Below are 25,347 nucleotides of genomic sequence, written 5' to 3' on the forward strand. Positions count from 1 at the left end.
TTTACATGTCTGCCAGAACAATGAACAATTCTGTCTTTCTGAGAAACTTTCCTTTATACCTGTTTCTATATAAACCATTAATATCAAGTGAAAAGAATTGATGTGATTATCAGTTACTACTCCATTTTCAAAACCGTGATTGCAAAATAAAGTTAAGAATTTATAAAAACTGCTTTTAATAATTTATGTTTATCTTTAAGGATGCGCCACCCCCCTCTTTTAAAAGTTTTACTAAAGTTTTCCAATAATAGCCAAGAATGCCATAGTAGATATCCTACTGCAACCTTATACTTCATTTTGCTTTGATAGTTATTTTTATGATCCATACCACCATTGTATTGTGGATCATTATGAGTTCTGAAAATCTTTAAAGATGATTTCTATTTAATTTTAGATATAAAAATGATAGAAAAATAGGTATTTTGATAGAAATATTCTTCTTTTATGTATGGTGAGATTTTTATGTTATGGTTAAAGAACTCATATTTTTCTTATTTTATCAGTAACATTTGTTTAATTAACTCATATGTTAATCTGTATATTCCATGTAAATGCCACATGGCAAAATATTCATAGTCAATGGAGTTTCAGGATAAAAAATGTCAGTTGAAACAAATGTGTAATAAGAGAGGATTTTTTTTTTAGAATAAAATATCAACATCCTCCTTTTTAAAGACTTAGAACATATTTGATCATTTACCTTGAATGGATGAATTGGGTAGTAAATGCCAAGAGAGAGGAAGAGAGAGATGGTGAAGACTGAAGACTGGTGAAGGTTGCTCATAAGTATTGCTAGTGGAGAGGTAAATACTATATTTCACTTTCTACAGCAAAAGTTCATTTTGTTGAGAGCAGATCAAGTATATCCATTATGCTTGAAACTGAGAAAAAGTTTAATCTCTTTAAGGAGAAGTTATCTTAGTAACTAAAAAAGAATTCAAACATTAAAATAATTTATTTACTTTTAAATTTCATATGAGAGTTTAAAAGAATAGGAGAAGAAAAGGTTCTAGAAAATACTTCTGACTTTCCTTCCTGTTCTATTGGAAACAATTTATAACATTCTATGTTATAGAAAATATATGAATTGAGGAAAATTAATATGCAGCCCACTGTTAGAAAAGAACATAGCAACTCCAGTTGCAACATCCCAGATTCTAACAAGCATTAACAGAAGCCTCAGGGCAAGCTGTAAGCAATGTTCCTTGACTCATAAAAGAAAAGAAAATCCAGGGAATAGTTGATTCCGTGGCTTTCCAAAAAAATTTCAGTGAAGTCTGAATGCTTTCAGAATGTCTGTATTGGGAGAATGGAATTTTTTCAGTACATCTTTTTCAAAAGAATGAAAAGCATTAAGTGCAAGCCAAACAAAAGAATGCTTTGTGAAACTGCCTCTGCCTTTTCACCTCAATGAAAATAGTCAAAACCGCACAAAAATCCTGGGAAACACTGATTTTTTTTTTGATAGGATGTTTTATTGCATGTGACTCGGGGAGGAAGAATATTTTTTAATCAGATTTAAAAAAAATTGCCCATCTTAATTATATTTTGAAGAAACCAAGATGTGCATTAATTTACTCCTTCTAGAGATATTTATTAACTTCCTACTGTATACAAGGCAAAGATGAAGATAAAGACATGATACCTACCCTCAAAGAACTTACTGACAGTACATACATACATATGCAAACATGATGTACATACATCGACCAGTCCTTAAACACATACATCAGGGATGTGGCAATGAGTAAATCATACAGAGTCCCTGTTCTCTTGAAATGTATGTTATATTGGGAAAAACAAACAACAATCATGTTAACAAATGGTGTAATTTCAGATACAGATAGATGCTATGAAGTACAGTAAATCAGAGAAGTATGCTAGATGGTGACTTGGAGTAAGGGGGTCAGCTAAGACCTCTTTGAGGAAGTGACTTTAGAGCTCATACTTGAAGGATAAGAAAAAGTCAGCCGTGGGAAATTTGGGGGGACAAGAATACTAGATAGAGGGAATTGCAAAGGCAAAAGCCCTTAGATGGGAATGATCTTGACATGATCCTAGGGGTACATGAAGTTCACCATGGTTGCAGTCCAGTGAGCTGGGGAAAAGCAGTAAGAGAGGAGATCTCAAAGGTAGGCAAGGGCCAGGGAAAAAAATCTGGACTTTGCAATCAGAAGCCACTGGTGGATTTTAAACAGGGCAGTGACATATATGGCTTATTTTTGTAAAAGATTGCATTGACTGCTCTGAGGACAATGGATAAGAGGGTGAGAGTAGAAGCAGGGAATCCAGACAGGAGACTCTCACAGTGGGCCAAGTGAGGGTGATGATGGCTTAGAGTGGAATGGAAGCTGTAGAGAGGGAGAGAAGTAGAAGGCGGAGGATATGTTAGGAGGCCGAGTTGATCAGTAAGTGGGCTATTGGACAGAGGAGGAGGAGAGGAAGAAGGAATTGAACATGACCACTTCATTTTTAGCTTAAATAACTAGGTCCATAGTGGTGCCATCTATGGAAATGGAGAAGATTGGGGAAGAACAGTTTTAGTGGGGAAGTTCTATTTTGACTATGTTTAATATGCCAGTTAGATGGCCAAGTCAAGATTTCAAATAGGTGGTTGGATATTAGAGTTTGGAGCTCAGGGAAGAGATCATGCTACAAGAAATAAATTTGGGAGCCATCAGTATATGGATGGTATTTTAAGTCATTGGGACTGTGAGATCACCTAGGGAGCGTGTGTGTGTAGACAAGAGTGCTCAGGGTAGAACTTAGAGTTCTCAGTCATTTAGTTGTGGGGCAGAGGAAGATGAGCCAACACATATAGAGAGAGTAATATATCCATAACTATATAGCTATAACTACATTTATATGTGTAGTGTGTGTGTGTGTGTGTGTATGGCTTTTTTTCTGAACTAAGAGTAGTTTACAGACATGATGCCTCTTTCCCCTAAATCCTTCAGAATATGTATGTAAACATGTAAATATATGTATATGTATGTATATGTACATGTGTGTGTGTGTGTATACACACAGAGAAAGAGAGAAAGCGAATGTAGTAAAATGTTAATACATTTGGAATCTGGTTGAAGGGCATCCTGGAATTCTCTGTTCTACTTTTTTCTCTCTATGTGTATGTGTTTAAAACTTTTGCAACTTTTCTTTGTCTAAAATCGTATCAAAATAAAGTGGTGCAAACTGAGTACTAAGGTGGAAAATGACTTCACTATGGACTAGATGGGAAATCTTGCAAGACATGATATTCAGCTGTATTCATATTTAGATATCCAAAGGTGTTGGTAGGGCATTCTGGTAGTAGGATCAGGGTGAGAAAGCCATGGAAGTAGCAAAGAGCAGGCTATGTTCAGGGAACAGCAAGTGAATTGAGTTCTGTTCTTTGACAGCTTTCCACTAAGCAAAGTGGGTGGTAAAGTCATTTGCAGAGTAAAGGGGCGGGTTGGGAAATTGATAGAGAAATTTGATAAGGATTCAACTGGATAAGAATGAAAAGATTCTGAGCAACATTAAAGGTCCAGTTAGGTGGGATGAATTTGAAATGGAATTGTCTCAATGCTCAGCAAGCCAGGAAAAACAGAAAAAGTAGAAGGTTAGAGATTGGCACGTTATCACTTCTCGGCCTTTTGGCTAAGATCAAGTGTAGAGATTGGCATGTTAAAGGCAGCAAGAAGAACAAGGGGCCAAGGAGAATGGCATTTAAATGGTTTCCCTTGGGGTCTGGCTGGTTATGGGAGCAAGTGAGGCATAATGGAGGCTGGGCAGTGTTTAGGGGGGACACCTGGGAAGGGCCAATGACAGCTTCTGGAAATCTTAGACTAGTCACAGTCTTCTTGTTTCCTCATCTACTATTTCAAGGGGTTGAATTAGGTGATCCCTGTCAGGTCTTAATTAACTAATTAATTTTCTTCACCTCTTTTTTCTTGGCCTCTTTTTCAGAATAGATTGAACTACTCAGCATGTGGCCTCATAGAAAAGTGCAAGGTGGGAGATCAGGGCTAATACGTGGGCCTAGGTACAAAGCATGAGCTATAACATTTTTAACTTGACCAAAAGTTAGGAAAGGAAAATGGACTGAAGGTTAGGGCTTGGGGCTTGCAGGTTCAGTAGAAGTGAGCAGCAGTGGAGAAGAGATAAGGATTCAAGATTACAATCAGGAGGCCAGTTTTGGGGTTTGAAATCTTAGAGGTGGAGCACTTCCAAGTGTTGGTTAGCGTCCAAATGTGGCCATACATGTGGCAGATGAGTCGAAGAGAGGAGGAGGTCAGCATAGTTGGAAGGTTTGAGGAATGCTGAGGTCAGGGTATAGGAGACTATGGTCACTGAGAATTCATGAGCGAATATTTCTTGAGGGCTTATTACATGCCAGGCATGAATAGTGCTGACAAAGACTGGGATGGTGTCAGACTGTGAGAAGCAAGGAAGAGGAGAGTGAAAGTGCGTGTCATGAACGCCAAAATTTGAAGGATTAATGAGAGAGTAGAAGAATTATGGTCTGGAAGTAGTATGTGAGGAGAAATTTTTGAAGTGTTTGGAAGATAAAGAAGTTCCTGACAGACATCAATGGAGCACAATGAACCTTCCTGTATCAAATTTAGGGAGAAGATTTTATTGATGTTCAATAAAGAGGCTTTGATGTTTAAGAAACACTGCTTCTGCTATTTTGTAATAATTTTAAGAGCTACTTTTCTTTAATATGAGACTGCTAAAAAATTAAAAAATAGGTTCTGTGAATATAGCTTTAAGAAATCTAGGTATGGAAAAGTAAATTTATCAATATGTAAATTATAGTGTGATAAGTACATAAAAGAATTCTTCTTTATGAAAGGATTTACTGTGGTTCTTTAAATATGAATTCCCTTAACACCCTTATTAACCATTTGAGAAGGTAAAAAGGAGATCAAAGCTGTATAAATTTTGAGAATAGCCTATTGAATAAAGGAAATATGCCTGGGGAACATTAATAGCAAAGCTTGTAACCAATGAAATAGCCTTTTCAGTAACATGTATATAATATCCTTTGATGGTTCTTATTCTTCATTATAATAAATGTGTAAAAGAAGTGGCCCTTCAGCCAGATAACCTGAAGCAGAGAACTTGACTTCAATCCTTCTTGTCACTTCCTTATGGTTAGATCTTGGCCTTTTCGCTCCCTGTAAAAGTAAGAATATTTACATCATTGTATTATTTTGTGAATGAAATAAGAATGTGTGTGGATGTATTTTGAAAAATTAACTGTAAATATGTAACATCTGGAGTGTCCTTATTGAAGTAATTATTTTCAAATTTTTGTATTTTTCAGCCCTCCAATAATTTTATCTGCAAAAAATATAATTACTATTTCCTTTGTTGAAAAGGAAAGATCTTAGAAGGAACAAATACTACTGATTTCCCAGGGCCACCTTTAATCTCTAGTTATCTCTGTTTCAGAGCCTTGATTCTATTCTTAAATGAAGAAGCTGTGGTCTTCACCTAAATAAATTGGGAGGTTGTGTTTTTTATTTAAATAACTAGGGAAGACACTTTTGATGACTTTTAGAATGTTAACATCATTTAGGCCAAACTGTGTTGCTAATAATCATGTGAATATAGCATACATTTATTTTCTTTCCTAACTTAATAGTTAAAATTTTTTTTTTTAAGAAAGCAGTTCCAAGAGAAAAACATGGATGCTCTTTATTCAGTACTTTAGATATAGCTCAAGGACACATTTACATCATTACTGTGTCTTTGGTGATCAAAATAAATAAAATGTCAAGAGCATAAAAAGACTAGGATTTGAAGTCAGGCAGATCTAGTTCAAATTATTAGGTGGTGGTCTTGGGCCATTCACTTAGCCTCTTTGTATCTCAGTTTCCACATTTCTAAAACAGGAATAATAGTTATCTTACATTCTTTCATTCAACAAATATCTACTGAACTTGGGTGCCCAGAAGGTGCTGGGTTCATCTATAAACAAGACAAGTCCCTGCCATTCCACAGCTTACACTCTAGTAGGAGAGGTAGGTAATAAACATAAATTTTTAACTAAAATAATTCTGTATAGGTGGTGAATGCAAAGAAGAAAATAAATCAGAGTAATAGGATGGAAAGTGATTGCAGGGCAGAGAGGGGGGTGTGGCCACCTGATTGAAGAAGTGTTCTTTGAGGAGGTAGCACATTTGAGCTTAGACTCAACTAATGAGGAGTCAGACATGCATAGATCTAGAGGAAGAGTGTCCAGGTGGTGGAAAGTTTTTGAGGCAGAAGGAATTTAGCATTTTTTGATGACTTTTTTTAATGAAAAAAGGCCTTGAAGCTGGAGCCTAGTGAAAGAAAAAAGAGAGTACTGTGATAGTTAGAGAATATTAGGATATTAGGAGAAAACAAGCGTGGTCCAAATCATGTAAGGTCTTGTAGAAGTGATAAAGAATCTGGATACTATTGTAATTGCAACAGAAGACATAAACTGGCTCTGAAGAGGGAATTGACGCAGCATAATTGACATTTTAAAAAGATCCCTTTCTATTAATAAATTACTAAAACTAATCAGATAGTTCAGTTGGTTTGTAATAACCAAGTTCTTAGATATTGTACCAGTAATAGATAGTTTTTAAAATATAATTAAAAAGATACCATTTATAAAAACAACAACAACAACAAGAAAGATACATAGGAATAAATTAAAGAGTTTAAAGATCTTTACAAGAACATTACCAACACATTATACACTATAATAGTACATTATAAACATTTTTGGAAGATATTAAAGTACGCCTAAATTAATGAAGATATACCATGTTCATAAATGGAAAGGCTTGATATCACAAAGATGTGAATTTTCTCCAAATTATGTGATAAATTTAGTATTATTCCAATTAAAAATCTCAAGAGCGGGGCCAGCTGGTGGTATAGTGGTTAAGTTTGCATGCCTGCTTCAGCAGGCTGGGGTTCGCTCGTTTGGATCCTGGATATGAACCTACAAACCACTTATCAAGCCATGGTGTGGCAGGTGTCCCACATATAAAGTATGGGAAGGTGGGCATGGATGTTAGCTCAGGGCCACTCTTCCTCAGCAAAAAAACAAAAAAAAAAAAAAAGAAAAAAGAGGAGGATTGGCAGCGGATGTTAGGTCAAGGCTAATCTTCCTCCAAAAAAAATTTAAAAATCTTAAGAGGACTTTTTTTTCCTTTGTGGAACTTGACAATCTGACCCTAAAATTTATATGGAAGAACAAGGGGGGCCAAGTCAATTTTTAATTTTCCCTACCAGATATCAACACTTATAATTAAGACAGTTCAATATTTGGAGAGGAATAGACAAATAGACCAGTGGAATGGGATAAAGAGCTCCCAAATAGACCTACACATACATGAAAAGTTGAGCTATTACAAAAGTGGCTTTACAGGTCAGTGGGGAAAGGAAGGACAATTGAATAACTGCTGCTAAGACATTTGGTTGTCCGTATGAAAAACAAAATCAGTCCAGATAATTTAAAGAGAAAACCATGAAAACCCACACTTTAAAATATTTCAAAGAAAATATGAGGGAACATCTTTATAACCTCAGGGTAGGGCAGGATTTCTTGAGACAAAAAAGGCACAAACCCTAAAGGAAAATATACATATGTTTAATTACATTAACATTAAATATTTCTGTACATCCAAGACATCCTAAAGTGAAAAGACAAACCACAAACTAGGTAAAGATATTTGCAAGTCATAAAACCAACAAAGGGTTGTTTTCCTGGAAAATAGTGAACAATCAACAGAAAGCCAATACGAGAAAGACAAATAACCATGTAGAAAAATGGGCAAAGATATGGAGTTGAAATTCACAAAAAAGGAAAACTGAAAGGCCAAAAACATATGAAATAATGTTCTTTTTTTTTAAGATTTTATTTATTTTTTTCCTTTTTCTCCCAAAGTCCCCTGGTACATAATTGTGTATTTTTTTTTAGTTGTGGCATATGGGATGCCATCTCAGCATGGCTTGATGAGCGGTGCCATGTCCGCGCCCAGGATTTGAGTTGGTGAAACCCTGAGCCGTTGAAGCGGAGTGCGCAAACTTAACCACTTGGCCACCGGGCCGGCCCCCTGAAATAATGTTCACTTTTATGAGTAACAGGAGAAATGCATACACACAAGAATGGCAAAATCTAAAAAGTATCCAGTATTAGGGAGCACTGAAGTAGCAGGCATGCTCATATACTGCTTATTGAAGTATAAATTGTTACAATCAATTTGAAGAGCAGTTGATCTTTAACATCTGGCAATAATATTGAAATATATTTGTTGAAATTATCCTCTAATTCCCAGGTATATTACTCTAGAGAAAGTTTTGCATGTATATAAGCAGACATAAAAATATTCATGACATCATGCGATCTTTGGAATGGAAAACTGGAAATGAGCTAAATGTTCATTAATAGGATAATAGACACATAAATTACAAGTATATTTATACAACAGAATACAGCAGTGAAAATGAATGAAATGCAGCTATATCTATTAGGATGAATCTCATAAAGAGAATTTTGAGCAAAATAAAAAACAATTGCAAAAAGATATGTATAGTGAAAATAAAATTTACATGAAATACTATATTGTTACGGATATATATGTAGATGTAACAAAAGTACATACATTTCATGAGAATGATAAACATCAAAATCAGGATAGTTTTACCCCTGGAGAGTGGAAGGTGAATGGTATTAAGGAAGGACACACAGGAGACTTCGTATAAAGACCATATATTTTTTAAGCTAGGTGGTTGGTACATGGTTATCTGTTTTATTCACTACTTTTTCTGTAAACTGGAAACATTTTATAACACAATGTTTAAAAGGAGAAAAGTAATTCTAACTTATAAACTGAAGAATGAACTACCCAGGGTAAGAATGGAAATAAGGAGACATGTTAGGAGACAAGTGCAGTACTCTAGGAGAGTAGACTTGAGTATCTAGCACAGTTTGTGGCACATAGTAGGTGTTTAACAAATTGTAGTTATTGTTGTGGTGGTTGCTATCAACATCATTATCAGCATAAAGAATAAAGACATATGTGAAGAAACATAAACTAAATGTTTTGAGTAGATATGTTGTGCTATGTGCTTTATTTATCTGTCAGCCTTGACTAGAATCTAGTTATAGAGATCTAAGGCTCACAGAGGCCAAAGCTGGAAGGCACAAGGATCCATAAATTTCTAATGACTCACTTTCCAGTGTTGTTTAAAACATACCTCCCCTCCTCCCCAACACACATACCTCTTTCTGGTGCAGTACTTGAAAAAAATTCAAGTGTCTTTTCTCTTTGGTTCACAAGTAGCATATTTTGAGTTAAATATTAATAATTCGATACACCAAACACTTGGATAGTGCCTTAGTACTTATTACAGAATGCTTCTGGAGCTCTCTCAATTTTTCATCGGCTCCTCCCAACACCTCTGAGGAAGGCAGGGCAGTTGATTATTCCTGTTTTACAGGTGAGTAAACTAAAATCCAAGGAGACCAAATCAGAGGTTCACCTTGTGACCAGGAACTTCATGAAATCCTATGTTAAATAGGTTATGATTGAATGGGTATTTTTCTAGGTAGAGGGTCAGCTTTAATTGTATTTTCAAAGGAGTCCATGACTCTCCCCAAAAGTTTAAAAAATGGTTAAATGATTTGCCTAAACCTTAAAGTCACACAGTCCAGGTGGAGCCAAGACGCCATGTAATTTCTTCCTACCCGACACTCAGAATTCTTTTCATTACAGCCTATAGCATCAAAATTCAAACTAGAGCTATTATTGGTGAAATACTCTTTGCCATGTTTACTGACTGCTAAGATGGCAACGTTATTAAACATACTGAAACATCTTACTTGGGAGGAATAGTTTTGGTTTGTTCAGCCGTTAGGCAATCACTCTCTAATCTACACAGTGTGACTTTTCGGAAGAACAAGTCCTTACAACAAGCTCCAGCACAGACTTGCTAAATAAGAAATGAATCTGATACAGTAACTATGCAACGTATTCTACAATTCTGAGTAATCTATGGAGAATACTCATGTGACACAGCTTGAGCTAGCGGTGGAAGGCGGACCATGAGCTAAGAATGAGATTTTCATTTCTCCTGGACCAGTTAATGTCTCAGGGTCTCCCTTCTGTCAGCTGTAAAAGGAAGGATTAAAGTGGATGGCTTCTCAGAACCCTTCCACTCTAACACTGTATGCAGTTGAATGGGATTTAAAATAAGAAGCACGACAGGAGTTTTGTGAATAAACTCTTCAGAAACAGTCTATTAACGTTAGCCTTATTTTCCCAACGAGAAAGGCCTCCAGCGCCCTAGGTGGGCCACTGGTATAGCCCCAAGTGTTGGCGGCCCACCAGACGTGCCCCTTATGATGACCAAGCCTGTAGTCCCCCTTAGGGTGAAGCAGGGGCGGGCGAAGAAAAAGCAGTCAAGGCCAAAGGGCCAGAGGGATTTCAAACTCAGGGGCTCTTAATCCTACATTTAGGAATGGAGGGCGGGAACGCCCCAACACAGCGGGTGTGAAGCGATCGGCTTAAACAGGGTGGGGTGAGCCAGCGTTGGGGGTGGGGCTTCGGGCCCAGAGGCGGTTGAAGTCCGGGGAGCGCCGAACTCCCGCCTCATCCCGGCCGCCTGGGCTAGGATGTGACGGAGAAGAGGCAAGTCCACCCAAGGGAACCTCCGGGCCCCAGCGAGGCCACGTGACCGAGAGCCGGGGCTGGGAGAGGCCCGCCCCCGCCCCGCCCCAAGCGCATGCGCGCGGCTCCGGGCGCTGAAATTCAAATTTGAACGGCCGCTGGAGGCCGAGTCCGACACTGGAGGCTGAGGGGAAGAGAGAAGGTTGGGATAGTTCTCTCGTCCCGGACTCCTTGTTTTCTCCAAGTGACACACTCAGCCAAGACTCACTTCTTTTCTTTTTCTGAATTTGAACCACCGTTTCCGTCGTCTCGCAATCGACACGCGAACCCCGGGGCGATGGACCCGTTTACGGAGGTGAGAAAGCTTGCGGGCGCAGCCAGCCATGACCCTCTCGGCCCTCACCCTCCCTTCCCACCTGTCAACCTCGGGGCCCACCGGGCGGAGGGCGCGTGCGTGCGCGTGCGCAGAGTGTGCGTGCCGGGGTCGGCCCGGGAAGCGGGGAAGGGGCCGCGGATGCTGCCTGTGCTGCGGGTGCGGGGCTGCTGTGGTTTCCTGTTCTTGCCCCGCGGATGAAGCTCTCGGAGGAAAGTTTTGAGTCTGTCTTAAAAAACAGTAGTGAAAAACCTGTCAGCCCCTGTTGTTATAATGCCCCTCTGGAGTGGAGCCCTGTCCCCCCGAGAGGGAAGTTGGGGCCTGACAGAACAGGCCCCGCTGGGAGTCAAAGCGGAGATAACTTGCAGGGTGGGGTCGGGTGCTCCATGACTCAGTGATGGGTGTGCATCCGCCGCCTGGAAGTGGAAGGGAGTGTGATTTGCCGGGTTCATGCGGCTCCCAGAGGAGCTATGCATTTAAGGGTGCTGTTCACGAAATCGCAACAAAACGTTAAAATAAGCCCGTGCCTGAAACCTTTGCATCCGTTCCTGTCAAGTCAATAGGTCCTTCAAATTCCATTGCTCAGCTCACTCGTGAAGAATGACCAGGGATTGGCACTGTAATCGAAAGGAAACACTGCTAGTCGAATATGTACAAACCAGAATTGTTAGCCTACGATTTAAAAAACCAGAGTAAAGACAAACCTTTTTTGTTTGTTTATGGAGCATAACATTACAGCAATATTTAACTCATCTTTTGTTCTTTGGAAAGTGAATATGGATTAATTACATTGTTGTTGTGTCCATTATTTCTCTAGCTTTGACTTCTCGTTGAGAATGTATGTTGACATATTCAGGAGTTTCGTGTTGCCAGTTGTCCACTCCCTTTCTTCCAAGATAGTTCCTCTTTCTTTAGGTGGTTGTGCAAATTTTAAACTGCTATTTTTTGAGTTGTTGCAAAGTGGGCCTAAAAATGTCTCTACGCTAGATTAAAAATTTAAATGATATGTAGAGTAGTAATATTTCTTTTTGGGGGATGTCATTACAATTCCATAAGTTAAGTCTAAGATGTTAAGAGTTTCAACAATTGGAGTTGTATTCAAACACAACAGGATTTATTTTTGTTTCAAACTCTCAGTCATTGTGGAGGAAAATACATCAGTTTGTTTACCTTACTTTTAAAGATTTGAACAGAAAAATCCAGGACATTTTTATATTAGCTTAAAGAATAGAGCTAGTCATGCACCATATATTGTGCACTTACATTGATGTTAAAGGGAATATTATTTTATGTTAGTAACTTAGAATAAGATTCCTTAAAACATTAGCCCTATGTGTTCTAAATATCCCTTTGATTCTCCTAAGTAACTGACAGGAACAAAGCATTTTGAAAGTTGGCTGAAAATTGTACTTCAGTCATAGCTTTGTTAAAAACGTCATTCTGAAGCTAGTACAAATCTCAGCTGAAAGAAACTTTGATTTGAAAGAAACCTTTCATTTTAGAGTATGCTCAGAGATATATAAGATGTAATATGTCTGGTTTATATTATGAAAAGTTAGATCACTTGCAGTTGGAATAAACAGCTTTGACATCTTTTCCTTAATTGGTAATGAGTGAACTATTTGAATTGGTTCCAACCATTAGGTGCTTAATTATGGCATTCATAACATTTTTGCACAGTGAAATGAAAACTGGTAGAGTTCCTTGTTTGAAAAGGACTGAAAGTCAGTTAAAATGACTTTCTCAACCTGAGTTCCTTCTCAGAACCATAGAACAAAGAAAATAATTTGAGAGACTTTTCTTAATTTTCCCAAAGATGATTCATAACTGTACCATCCTACAAGCATAGGAGAGAGGTTAAGTCATTACATTAATGTCAGGGCATTAGGGCTTAATTCTCTTGGTAACTCTGGTTCAGAAAGGCTACGACCATCCTAAACTCCCTTTTCCTCAAACAAGGCTGTGGTGCATTGGTTCCCCTCCCTGTGGCACTGTGCTGTCTGGCATACTCTTCCTCTCCCTGCCTCTTCTGCCTGGCAAACTCTGATTTAACCTCCAGCTCACAGTTTGATCTCCCTTCTCCAGAGGGGAGATCACCTTTTGCAGTGCTCATCTCATTTACCTTTACCTGTTGAACTTATTTTCTGGCAGAAGATGAGCTTCATCAAGGTTAGGACTGTTCCTTACTATTCAGAGAGATGTTTCCCTAACATCAAGCACATCTAATAACATTCTGCTGAATTAATGTAGAAGAGAGCCATTCACTGCAAATTATGTTACAAACAATGGTAACTGTTAGAACATTTTTGCAATGTTCTTTTCTTTCTTTTTTTTAAAGTATGCTTTTTGGTGAGGAAGACTGGCCCTGAGCTGCTAACATCTGTTGCCAATCTTACTCTTTTTTTTTTTTTTCCTCCTCAAAGCCCCAGTACATAGTTGTGTATCCTAGTTGTAGGTCATTCTAGTTCTTCTGTGTGGGATGCCACCACAGCATGGCTTGATGAGCCATGTGTAGGTCCCCACCCAGAATCCAAACTGGCAAACCCCAGGCTGCCGAAGTGGAGTGCGTGAACTTAACCACTCAGCCATGGGTCCAGCCCCTGTTCTTTTCTTTATTATAGAAAATTTCAAATTATGTAAGTATAAAAACCTTTCATGCATCTATCACCCAGCAATACATGGCCATATTGTTTCACTACATCCCCCTCTAATCCCTCTGAATTATTTAGAAGCAAATTCTGGACATCATATAATTTCATACATATAAACTTCAGTATTTATCGCTAAACAGTAAGGACTTTTTAAAAAAACATAATCATATTGCCATTATCACATCTAAAAAATTAGCAACAGTTCCTTAAAATGATCAAATATTCTGTTAATGTTCAGATTTCCCTGAGTGTCTCATATTTCTGCTGTTTGTTTGAATCAGGATCTAGTCAGGGTCCACAAGGCAATGTCTTTAATGTTCTTCATGGACCAACCAGAAATAAAGAATCCATCTTGATTCATGGATGAACAAGCAGTTAAGGCAGATGTTTATTATTATGATCTAATATGAGCTAATAGCATTAAAAAAGTTATGTTGATGGGATGAAGTTAGTTCTGCTGACAATAAGTTCTTAAAAAGAGAAACTGGATTGAGTCAAAAGACAGTTTATAGCAAAGTGGTTAAGAGCCCAGACCCTGGAGCCTGGATTTGAATCTCGCCTTGCCACTTCTTAGCTGTGTGACCTGTGGCTTGTTATTTAACCTGTGCCTGAGTTTCTTCATCTGTAAAACAGTAGCAAAAACAGAACCTACCAAATAAAGTTTTGAAAATGAGTTAGTGTATGCAGACATAAAAGTACTTTATAGTAAGTGCTATGTAAGTGTTATTGTACTTGTTAGGTGAATTTAAAACCATAAACTTATTATTCATAAGATTGATGTTAGCCTCTTAGTTTGAAAATCTGCTCATGGGCAATGGTCACCCCAGTCCAAGACTAGAATAGGGAAACCCAGAGCTGGTTGTGCCAAGTCAGAACTTTCTATGTAGGAACCATAAAAGAGAAAAAGCCACAATTAAAATACTTTGTAAAGCCTCTTTTCTTGTGATATAAGTAAACAAACGAACATGCTTTATTGTTTTGAATGGAGTTTCTCTTATTTTCTAGAGTTAAATGAAAATCTCTGCCTTGACCTGAGAAACAATGCTTCTAGAGCATGTTGAAAATAATACGTTAATTTATATTGAGTCTACCCTATTTAAGAAGGCAGAGAAATCAGTAAGACTTCCTAGAAAAATTTCTGTCAGAAATGATTTGAGGTATGTGTGGCAGAAATTGCTTAGGGACCATAAGCTTCAGTTATCTTAGATTCAGCCGTGTGGAACATCTTATTTCCCAATTATGCAGTAGTTTTTTTATGCCTCTACTATTGGAAAAAGTAGGTGTGATACTTAAAGAAATGTACCTCATAAATAAAAGAACTCTGAAATTTCTGATACACCATTATAAGAAAGGGTGACTTACATTTATTGAGCTGTTGAGTTTATGTACTTTAGATACAGCATTTCTTTTAAATTAATGATCTTTGGTGCTTATTAGTTTTATTTTATAGATTTGGAAACTTTTTTTGCTTAATCTTGAAATATTTGGATCTAATGTAGACAATAGAAGACTTGTGTATGTTTGAATGGCAAAACTGCATTCTTTAGTTGTGACCCATTGCCTATAGTAACCGAAGATAGACTGACTCACAAGTATTCTAACTACCAGAATGGAATGTGGGCATGTCCGTGAAGGATGTAATTAGGCTAGTTTTGTATCTGGGGAGCCATGTATTTTATCGTGGGGGAAATTATCAGACATATCTGAATTTGTGTGTAACAATATCACTTTTGAGTTTGTTGAAGACTTGTATTTAAAGGGTGAGGGTCTGGTCTTATGTTTTGGAAGGCATTTGGTTCATAAATTACCCTTTCAGTGACATAGCATTTAGATTCGGTGTCATTTCTTTCAGTGAGCTTTAAATTAGAAAGTTGTGCCTTCTTCCAATGAATGTTTTACAGGGTCTTGTGTTTGTTTTACCACACTGATTCAAATAGGAACATCAGTTGATTCAGGATAAGAAAAGGGTATTCATGCTTTTATGGAATGGCTAAGATTTCAACTTAAAACTTTTATGTTGATATTTAATTAAAACATAAGACTGTTAATAGGGTTTTTCTTTTTCTCTTAGGAAGTGTCTTATGATACAAGGGACTACTATGTTGATTACCTCTTGCTGTTTAACACCACCCCAAACCTTAGTGGTTGTATTAGTTTTGTTGCTGTAATAAATTACCACAAATTTAGTGGCTTAAAATCATACATATTATTATCTTGTGTAGGTCAGAAATCTGATGGTGTATTGGCAGGATTGTGTTCCTTCTGGAGGCTCAGGGAAGAATCTGTTTCCTCACCGTTTCCAACTTCTAGAGCCCACCTGCATTTTTTGGCTTGTGGCCCCTTCATCTATCTTCAAAGCCATCAATCACATCACTCTGACCTCTGCTTCCATTGTCACATCTTTGACTCTGACTTTCCTGCCTCTCTCTTTTTTTTTTAAATGCATTGTTTTTAATTAATTAATTAATTATTTTGAGGAAGATTAGCCCTGAGGTAACTACTGCCAATCCTCCACTTTTGGCTGAGGAAGCCTGGCCCTGAGCTGTTAATCCGTGTTAATCTGTGCCCGTCTTCCTCTACTTTATACGTGGGACACCTACCACAGCATGGCGTGCCAAGTGGTGCCATGTCCGCACCTGGGATCCAAACTGGCGAACCCTGGGCCACTGAGAAGCGGAACGTGCAAACTTAAACTTAACCTCTGCGCCACCGGGCTGGCCCCTCTCTTTTTTCTTATAAACCCATTGTGATTACATTGGTCCAGATAATCCAGGGTAATCCCTCCATCTCAAGGCTCTTAATTTAATCACACCAGCAGAATCCTTTTTGTCATGTAGGGTAACATATTCACAGGTTCAGGGGATTAGGACATGAGCATCTTTGGGGGACCATTATTCTACCCACCATAGTGTTTGAAATAATGACCATGTTATTTCTCATGATTCAGTTGGTTGGCAATTTGTGTTGGGCTCATCTGGGCTGTGCTTCTGTTGATCTCCCCCGGGGTCATGCAGGAGTCTGCAGTGATCTGGCAAATTACCTGGGACTGGGTGGTCTAAACATGTCTGGTGGTGGATGCTGGCTGTCAGCTGGGCCATGTGTCTCTAGCAGGCTTAACCTGGGCTTCTTTACATGGTGGCAGTGTTCTGAGAGGGGAGAGTAGAAACTCCAAGACCTCTTGAGGCCTGGGGTTGGAACTCACACAGTATCATTTCTTCCACATTTTATTGGTCAAAGTAAGTCATAAAGACAGCCCAATTCAAGGGTGTGGAAATAGATTCTTCCTTTTGATGGAGGCAGAAATATTTGTGGCCATTTAAAATCTTATGCAGCTAACTTTACACATTTTATTCCTCCTTTGATGTTCTTATTACATCTGTAATTTGACGTTGGGGTGCTCCTTTGGTGACTCTTGGCTTAATTACTTGAGATTTTACTTTTGAAATGTATTTGACTCTTATCCCACATGGCAATTGGTGATTTTAGAAAATATCTGAAGTTTTATGAACCTTTAACTAAACTTGTGTTTTAAATATTGTATTTGTAGAAACTGCTTGAACGAACCCGTGCCAGGCGAGAGAATCTTCAGAGAAAAATGGCTGAGAGGCCCACAGCTGCACCAAGGTCCATGACTCACGCTAAGCGAGCCAGAGAGCCGCTTTCGGAAGCAAGTAACCGGCAACCCCCATCTGGTGGTGAAGGTAAAAGACTGTGAGGAAAAGCAAAATTTGCATTTTTTTTTTTTAAGTATGCTTTTTGGTGAGGAAGATTGGCCCTGAACTAACATCTGTTGCCAATCTTCTTCTTTTTTTTTTTTCCCCGCCTTAAAGCCCCAGTACATAGTTGTATATCCTAGTTGTAAGTCACTCTAGTTCACTGTATGGGATGCCACCACAGCCTCAGCATGGCTTGACAAGCGGTGTGTAGGTCCATGTCCAGGATCCCAACCAGCAAACCCTGGGTCACTGAAGCGGAGTGCATGAACTTAACTACTCAGCCATGGGGCTGGCCCCCAAATTTGCATTTTTTAAAGGTGATAAGCCCCAGATATTTCATTGTGTGTGTAGAAGAGCCAAAGTCTTTGAGAGACAAATATAATAGCCTCTAGAGAAAAGATCTGCCTTCTAGTCTATTTCAGGATAATTATATTAGGCCTAGAACCTGTTTAGGCCGTAGCAGACTTTAACAAATATTTCAAATTAATTGCTTGAACTTTATTTTCCTCAATCCAAAGTTATCCTTAAAAACCCCTAAGGGAAGAAAAATAAAGGAGCAGATGAACACTTATACTGGCTGTAGTGTAGAGTGTATCTACCCCAACAGTGGCTAGAATAGCTGATCACCAAGTTCAGGTGGTGTCTCTGGCACGAACAGGGCAACGAAAGGCAGACCCGCTTGCAAATGCTTAAAATTTAATGAGCCATTTCATCCTCTGTCTGCTGAACGAACTCTCTAGGGCTATGCTCAAAGTATAGGCTGTTAATCTCTAGAACTGGTGAAATTGAACTAAAAGCAACATATACACACAGACAAACCCAAACTCACTTGGAAACTTATCTTATGTTTTCCTAAATCCTGGCATCCCCAGCCAGCTGCCTTACTCTTTTCCGAGAGTATGGAATCATCTGGAGATAATGCTTTTTTCTTACTATAACTTTAAAATACATATATAAAAATAGTCTTACGGAAGGCAAAACCAATATTCCAAAAAGCAGAGATGAGGGCATGGGGCTGGCTGCCAGTTATTTTGGAAGCTATCCATAGAACGAGAATTTATTTTTGTATATTTGTACATTTTGAAGAGAGGGAGGGAAATACATTACATATATCTGATATTTAGCCAGGAAAATAGAGGCCTGGCCCCAGTCCTGGATCTTCTGTTTGCACTGTGACACAGGTTCATACAGTGAAATAGTGAGTAGTGTGTGCTTGAAGACCAGTGGTTGGAACTATGTTTTGCTGCTTAAATAATGGTGTTTACTGTTTTATATGAGAACCATAAATTTAAAGAATTCTGTATTTCCAGGTGGTGTTGCATGTTAAAATAGAAATACTTTCAAAAAAAAGATTAGATAACTTCATGGAAAATAGATGCATAAACAAGTTATGGAAGCTTAGAAAATTTCACGATATTTATTTAATTAGATTGATGTTGATGAGGGCAATCCTGACTTCCCACTAATATCACCTTGGTCACTGTCAGAACAAGAACACTTGGTTCAATAGCCAATGAAACTGACCTCATGTGGGATTTACATTCTTGCTTTTTAAAATGTTAATTTTCCAGGAGATAAATTAAAACTCATTCTTGGGTAGAAATAATATGCCTTCTGTTTGGATAGCTCCTTTTTATTTTAGGACTTTTACATCTATTTTATAGGCGTTCAAGGAAGTTTAAAATTGTGAAATGTTGTTAAATACTTGTGCTGATGAATTTGTTTGGTTTTGACTAGATAATCCAGTCACTTTTTTGGTTCCCTGCCCCTTGCTTAATAAACCTCAGGCCAGGTGCCCTTCTACCTTGCTAATTGTCCATGAAAGATTGTTTTCAAAACAGAAAGCCTGGTTTCTACTCTTAGCTTAGCTGTGTCACTTTAGGCAAGTAACGTAATTTCTCTGGGCTTGATTTTCTTACCTAAAAATGAAGTGATTGGGCTGTATGATCTTTAAAATCCCACACATTTGCTTATTCTGTGTGTGTGCACTTTTAATTTTCTGTTGTCTTAAGACTACATAAAGTATTATGCATATATCTTGGAATGTTATTTGAATTTATTTTTATTCAGGTTTTTTAAACCATAAATTATGTTTGCTTAAAAAGAAATCTCTTGTATCAGATTTTGAAGTTACTGAAAAAAAGAATTTTACGTATTTCTTGTTGTGAGTAAATCATTTAAAGGTTTAGAGAAACATATGATGTTTTATTAATTTGTTATGTGCCTACTGCAAGTTTTTCATGCTGTGAGAAATTATGGAATTTTGAATTTTTTTTCCTTTTTAATCTAGAGAAATCTTGTACAAAACCATCACCAAAAAAACGCTGTTCTGATAACACTGAAGTAGAAGTTTCTAACCTGGAAAATGAACAACCAGTTGAATCAGCTTCCGCAAAACCTTGTTCTCCGAGTCCTCTGTCTCCTCAGGCACAGCCACAGGCACCAGCTCCGATCAGTGATTCCGCGGCTGTCCCAGCATCGCTGGGCTTGAGGAAAGGGCTGACCTCAAGATTGGAAGCAACTGCAGCCTCCTCAGTTAAAACACGAATGCAAAAACTGGCAGAGCAACGACGCCACTGGGATAATAATGAGATTACAGGTATAAATTATATGGATGGTATGGTCCTTAAATCTGTTTCAGTAAGTTTCGACTTGGTTTGTTGAAAATTTTATTTATCAGTTAACACGTGAAAGGTAAATGCTTTTGTTTTCTCTATATCCTGTGTATCCGTTGCTTGCACATGGTTTGTTTATCAATAGTATATTTATCAGTTGGTTGTATTCTCATTGAAGTAGATGGTGATGAGGTTCTTAGACCACAAAAGCTTGATCTTGTAACAGAATTATCTTATTTGCAATAGAAAACAGTAGAGAACAAACTATACTCTTGGCATTATTAACATTGCTGACCTTCACCTGCATGTTCAAGAAATCTTATTTCATGGATTCACTAATTAAATAAACTTGAGTGACTAAGGTATGCAATGCTGTTCAATAGGAGAGAGAGAGAAAACTTCAAAACATTTATGAGCACCTACAAAGCATATTATTCTGCTAAGGTGCTGGAAATGGATGAAGTGACCTGATCTTTGCCCTTCATGGGCCCATAATCAGATGGAGAGCCTGAGAGCAGATCATGCAACAGGGTTGGTTATTTGTTCTGTGATAAATTTCATTTATCTCCCACCTTGTTATTAAAAGAACCTTGAGATGATTTACAAAAATACCGATATTACAAAACAAGAAAAATAAGGAAATCAGGGTGAAGAGAAGGAAAAACAAAGAAGTGAAGGGTAAAGTTAGTTTATTAAATATAGGCCTTAAGTTCATTCTTACCTCCTAGAGATGGTTCTGAACTTGCTAGCAGCCAGTGCAAAGACGTGAAACACTATCAGGTGCATGACTAATGTTTGTAAGATAAAAGCAGAATCATCATTGGCACTGGAGCCTGAGAGAACTTTCTTCCCTGTGTCCTCAAACATGACTCTGTGTGAGCTAGTAACCGTTATAAGGTTTCTCAAGGTAGACAGATGGCTTGGCTCGAAGCTCAGTTCAGTAAAAGCAGTTCCAAAGGGAGCCAGCACACTGCAGGTGGACCGCTCGTCGCGACTAGGCTTTACCCCAGGAAGCGTCCCTCGGCTTTGGCTCAGAGCCAGGCTCCTGTGTGTCAGAATCATTCAGACTGTTGGCTTGGAATCTCAGGAGTGCAGGGAGCCCTGGGGTGTGCTCTTTTTTTTTTCCTTTTAAACCTCCCTAGGCAATTCTGATGCATAGCCAGAATTGAGACCAAGTAATCTGAAGAAATGGCTGGACTACATAGCCTTCAGGCAGTCTTCCATAAATAGTGATTCTTATAACTGAAATTTTGATAAGTCTTAGACAGCAAAGCATTTAGGATTATCCTTTCTGGCAGTGATGAAAATCTCAAGAGCAAATGCTTACTGTCTAAAGTGCTAGGCATTCTAAATATTTTTTATTCTAATATAGTATTTAATTCTTACAATAATCTTATGAGATACATACCACTTTTATCTTCATGTTATAGAAGAAACTGGGCTCAGAGAGGCTGAGGAAACTGCCCACGTTCAGCTGCTAAAATTCATACCCTGACTAGAGTGGTAGGGCTCAACTGTTGCCTGCTGTGCCCTGCCTGATGTTTTCGGGAGATGTAACAGGGGGCAGATATTCCGTGTTGTCAATTAAACATATTTATTTTAGTAGTGGGTACGGCTAACAATGCCTCTTTATAGTACATGAGGAGGCTAATCTGTAAATATGCCTGAATAGAAGGATGTCTCCTTTCTGTTTTGTAGGAAATATTTATGGGCAGTGGAATGTGGATTTTCCTTAAAAAAAAAAATAGAGGGTTGTGATTTAATGCATGGTCAAAAGAACAGCCTAGGCCCTAAGCATTAGGGCATAAAGCATTGCAGCAGTGATTTGGAATATTTTGAAAGCAAATGTTAACAAATGCCTACCTCGGCCTTGAAAATAAATCTCATTGGGGCATTATAGCCTGTCTAATTTTAAGCATTGAAACTTATGAGTAAAGAGTTTGTAATGAATGGTTTAGTGAATGCCAAACAAGACTGGGGGTATAAGCCAGTTAAATGTTTAAGAACTTATACTAAAATATAATTTATCTGAAGCCATTCTTCCCGACAGAGAATAGTTAGAAGAGCTAGAGGTCTATTAAGCCCATTCCTAAAACATGATGACAAAACTGTCGTCTGGTTAGAGGGCAGTGCTAATTCTAAGGAAAGTGATAGAGGTGTGCAAAAGGGTAGTATTGGGAAGGTGGTGACCAGGGAAGATTTTCTGGAGGAGGCAGGGATGGTTAAGCTGGATTTGAGGGGCAACTACCTTCAGACAGTGGAGATGTTCTAGGCAGAAGCAACAGCATTTATAAAAAGCACAGATGCCGTGAACATAGTGGGATATAAAGATTCAGTATTCTAGTATACAGCACATGTGGTAGAAAAGCAAGAGATAAATTTGAAGAAAGCCACAGGATCCAGAACGTTTGGAATTTAACTAGCAGGGGATGGGAATGTATTGGGAGACTTTAAGCAGGCACGATGTTGTATAAAGATCACTCTGGCATCAGAACTGAGGAGGCATTGAATAGTGCAGAGATTCGAAGCAAGAAGATCGGTTAGAAGGCTAGTGTTATAATTCAGATGCACAATGATGAAGGCTTATGGAAGTGAAGAGGAGAGGCTGGATTTGAGGGATTTAAGAGAAAGGATCTGGAGGACTTGATGACTGGATGGTAGAGATAGGGGAGAAAGGAGGAAGAGGCCATGATGAGGAGGAACGTGTTTGGGGCAGTTTCAACTTCAGGTATGTTATTTGGGGTGCCTGTGGGATAGCCAAATGAAGTATTGGTAGTTAGAAGGAGACCATGAGGGATAGGCCGCAAGGACAGAACTAGTAGAGGATGATGTCGCAAATGGAAATACAAGGCCTGCAAGGCGTGTACTGGCGTCTACTGACATTAGCAAAATCGTCTTCAAGGCAGTGGTGTAGGCAGAAGGTGGTTGAAGTGAGTTGAGTGTTGACTGAATATTGTCCAGGGACAGAGGGACAGTAGCTAAAAGGGAGTGTATGTTGATGGGAGATTGTTTGTTTTTGGTTTTAAGATTAGAGGGACTTGAGCATATTTATGTGCAGAGAAAAAAGTCTGTAGAGAGGAAGAGGGTTATTTGGAGCAAGATCCCTGAGAGGGTTTTGGAGGGGTAGGATTGAAAATTCAAGCAGAGGTATAAGCCTTGGACAATAGGAGGGATGCCTCTCCATTGACTGAATTTGTGGAATAGAAAGTGCCATGAACTTTGACTCCCTTAGGTACTCTTTATGCATGCAGGCCCAGATCCTTTGTAAGTTAAATATTATTTATTTGAGATTTATCTCCAAATGAAGTAACTGTGCGGAAAAACATTTTAGTCTAACCCTGTGCTATCCAATACCATAGACGCTAGTCACAAGTAGTTTTCAAAATTTAAGTTAGTTGAAATGAAATGAAATTAAGTTTCCTAGTGGCCCTAGCCACATGTCAAATGCTCATTAGCCACATATGGCTAGTGTTTACTATACTGGACAGCATGAATATAGAACATCTGCATTGTTTCAGAAAGTTCTATTATACAGCATTGCTTTGATCTTTTTTTTTTCTTTTTTGGTGAGGAAGATTGGCCTAGAGCTAACATCTGTTGCCAATCCTCCTCTTTTTGCTTGAGGAATATTGTTACTGAGCTAACATCTGTGCCAGTCTTCTTCCATTTTGCATGTGGGATGCCACCACAGCATGGCCTGATGAGCAGTGTGTAGGTCCTCACCCAGGCTTGGAATCCGTGAACTCCAGGCTGCTGAAGCAGAGCACATGAACTTAACCACTACACCATGGGTTGGCCCCCCAACCCATTTTTAAAACAAAAAATTCCTATGGAATATGTAATCCTAAATTGTGCAGTGTTATAACATCAAGAATTGATTCTGAAAATATAACCTAAATATATGATATCTTATAGCATCCATAATTTATAAAAAATGGAAAAATATAGGTGTAACAAAGTGTTTTTTTAATTTGGATTAAGTATCATCTGATTTGAAAAGATGCTGTCATATTTAAGCAGCTTGGTAGTTTCAAGCATATGAGAGCTTTTTACTAGTTCTTAAACCTATTAACTTCATTTAAACATTCTGAATGGAGTGACCCTGGTATTACACATACATATAACTCTTGAATGTGGGTTTTAATTCTCTCTGAAAACATTTCCAGATGATATACCTGAAAGCTCACTCATCTCAGCAGTGCCATCAGAGGAAAAGGCTGCCTCCCCTCCCAAACCATCCGTTTCAGATGCCTCAGCAACTCCAGTTGGGAGAAGGGGCCGTCTGGCCAACCTTGCTGCAACTATTTGCTCCTGGGAAGATGATGTAAATTACTCATCTGCAAAGCAAAACAGTGCACCAGAACAGCCTGGTACCACTTGTTTATCCAAATTTTCTTCTGCAAGTGGAGCATCTGCCAGGATCAATAGCAGCAGTGTTAAGCAGGAAGCTACATGCTGTTCCCAAAGGGATGGCGATGCCTCTTTGAATAAAGCCCCATCCTCCACTGCTGCGGGTGCATCTTTGATTAATGTTGCAGTTTCCAGCTCTGTGGTAAGTAAATACAATTTTGGTCTTTGGAAACCTTTCCTTTCTTTGCTATGAGTGATAATGTATATATATGTGTAGCTATGTATTTTATGACATATACATAGTGTATTTACATGTATTTTTAGAATATCGGTTTCATAGAAAGTAAAAATCATAAATTTGGTATCCTGTCCCAAGATAAATTAACAGTTGACAACTAAATTACACTGATTTAATGCAATTCCAAAGTATATAATATGAAATGATGGAGTCTCTTAGTCTTCAGGGAGAGCACTGAAAATTACTCTTTCCATTAGAATGCCTTATGTATGTGTATAAATAAGAGATATCAAATATCTGAAAACTGGTAGCTATAGTTACCTTGAAAAGGCAGTTGTCACGGGTAGGTGCAATACTTTCACTGTATAACCTTTCAAAATGTTTGAAAGGTTACCTTGCACATGTATTACCTTAACAGTTTTTACAAACAATCTTAAAAAACCAAAAAAGAGAAAGAATGTTGTGTTTCTGAGCATTGTCTTTCGGTGTAGAGCCAGGTTGTAGAGTTAGACAGACCTGCGTTCAACCCCAGCTCTGCCACATAATTAGAAGTGTGGCTTTGGACAAGTTACTTAATCTCGCCAAACCTTATTTTTCCATTTGTAAAACGAGAAAGAATGGGTTATGGGGAGGATTAAATGAGATAATGTGCATAAAACACTTAGCATAATGCTTGGCACTTACTAAGTACTCAATAATTTATTACAGTTAGCCATCAGTATATGATACAGTTTTGTTAAATTAATATTGACAATTAAAATACA

General features: G+C 38.3%; 2 protein-coding genes across 9 annotated transcripts in view; one reads left to right on the plus strand and one right to left on the minus strand.

Moving 5' to 3' along the window:
• MATCAP2 (microtubule associated tyrosine carboxypeptidase 2) overlaps positions 1–11,025 on the minus strand; it is a 59,921-nt gene extending 48,896 nt beyond the window's left edge. Inside the window, exons 1-2 of one of the 2 annotated variants that reach the window (XM_070511875.1) lie at positions 10,909–11,025; positions 5,093–5,162 (exon numbers count right to left, since the gene is read on the minus strand). In XM_070511875.1, coding sequence (XP_070367976.1) covers positions 5,093–5,162; positions 10,909–11,025 — 187 coding nt within the window. Of the gene's footprint in view, positions 1–5,092; positions 5,163–10,908 lie in introns of those variants that run through there. The other variant, XM_070511862.1, reaches the window with a different exon arrangement.
• ANLN (anillin, actin binding protein) overlaps positions 10,762–25,347 on the plus strand; it is a 60,231-nt gene continuing 45,645 nt past the window's right edge. For 5 of the 7 annotated variants that reach the window (XM_070511800.1, XM_070511814.1, XM_070511822.1 and 2 more), the window contains exons 1-4: positions 10,807–10,995; positions 17,212–17,365; positions 19,671–19,979; positions 24,162–24,547. In XM_070511800.1, the coding sequence (XP_070367901.1) occupies positions 10,978–10,995; positions 17,212–17,365; positions 19,671–19,979; positions 24,162–24,547 (867 nt within the window). In that variant the 5' untranslated portion in view covers positions 10,807–10,977. Of the gene's footprint in view, positions 10,996–17,211; positions 17,366–19,670; positions 19,980–24,161; positions 24,548–25,347 lie in introns of all 7 variants that reach the window. The other 2 variants (XM_070511805.1, XM_070511793.1) reach the window with 1 other exon arrangement.

This window comes from Equus asinus, chromosome 1, assembly GCF_041296235.1.
Source record: "Equus asinus isolate D_3611 breed Donkey chromosome 1, EquAss-T2T_v2, whole genome shotgun sequence".
In the NCBI taxonomy this organism is placed as follows: Eukaryota; Metazoa; Chordata; class Mammalia; order Perissodactyla; family Equidae; genus Equus; species Equus asinus.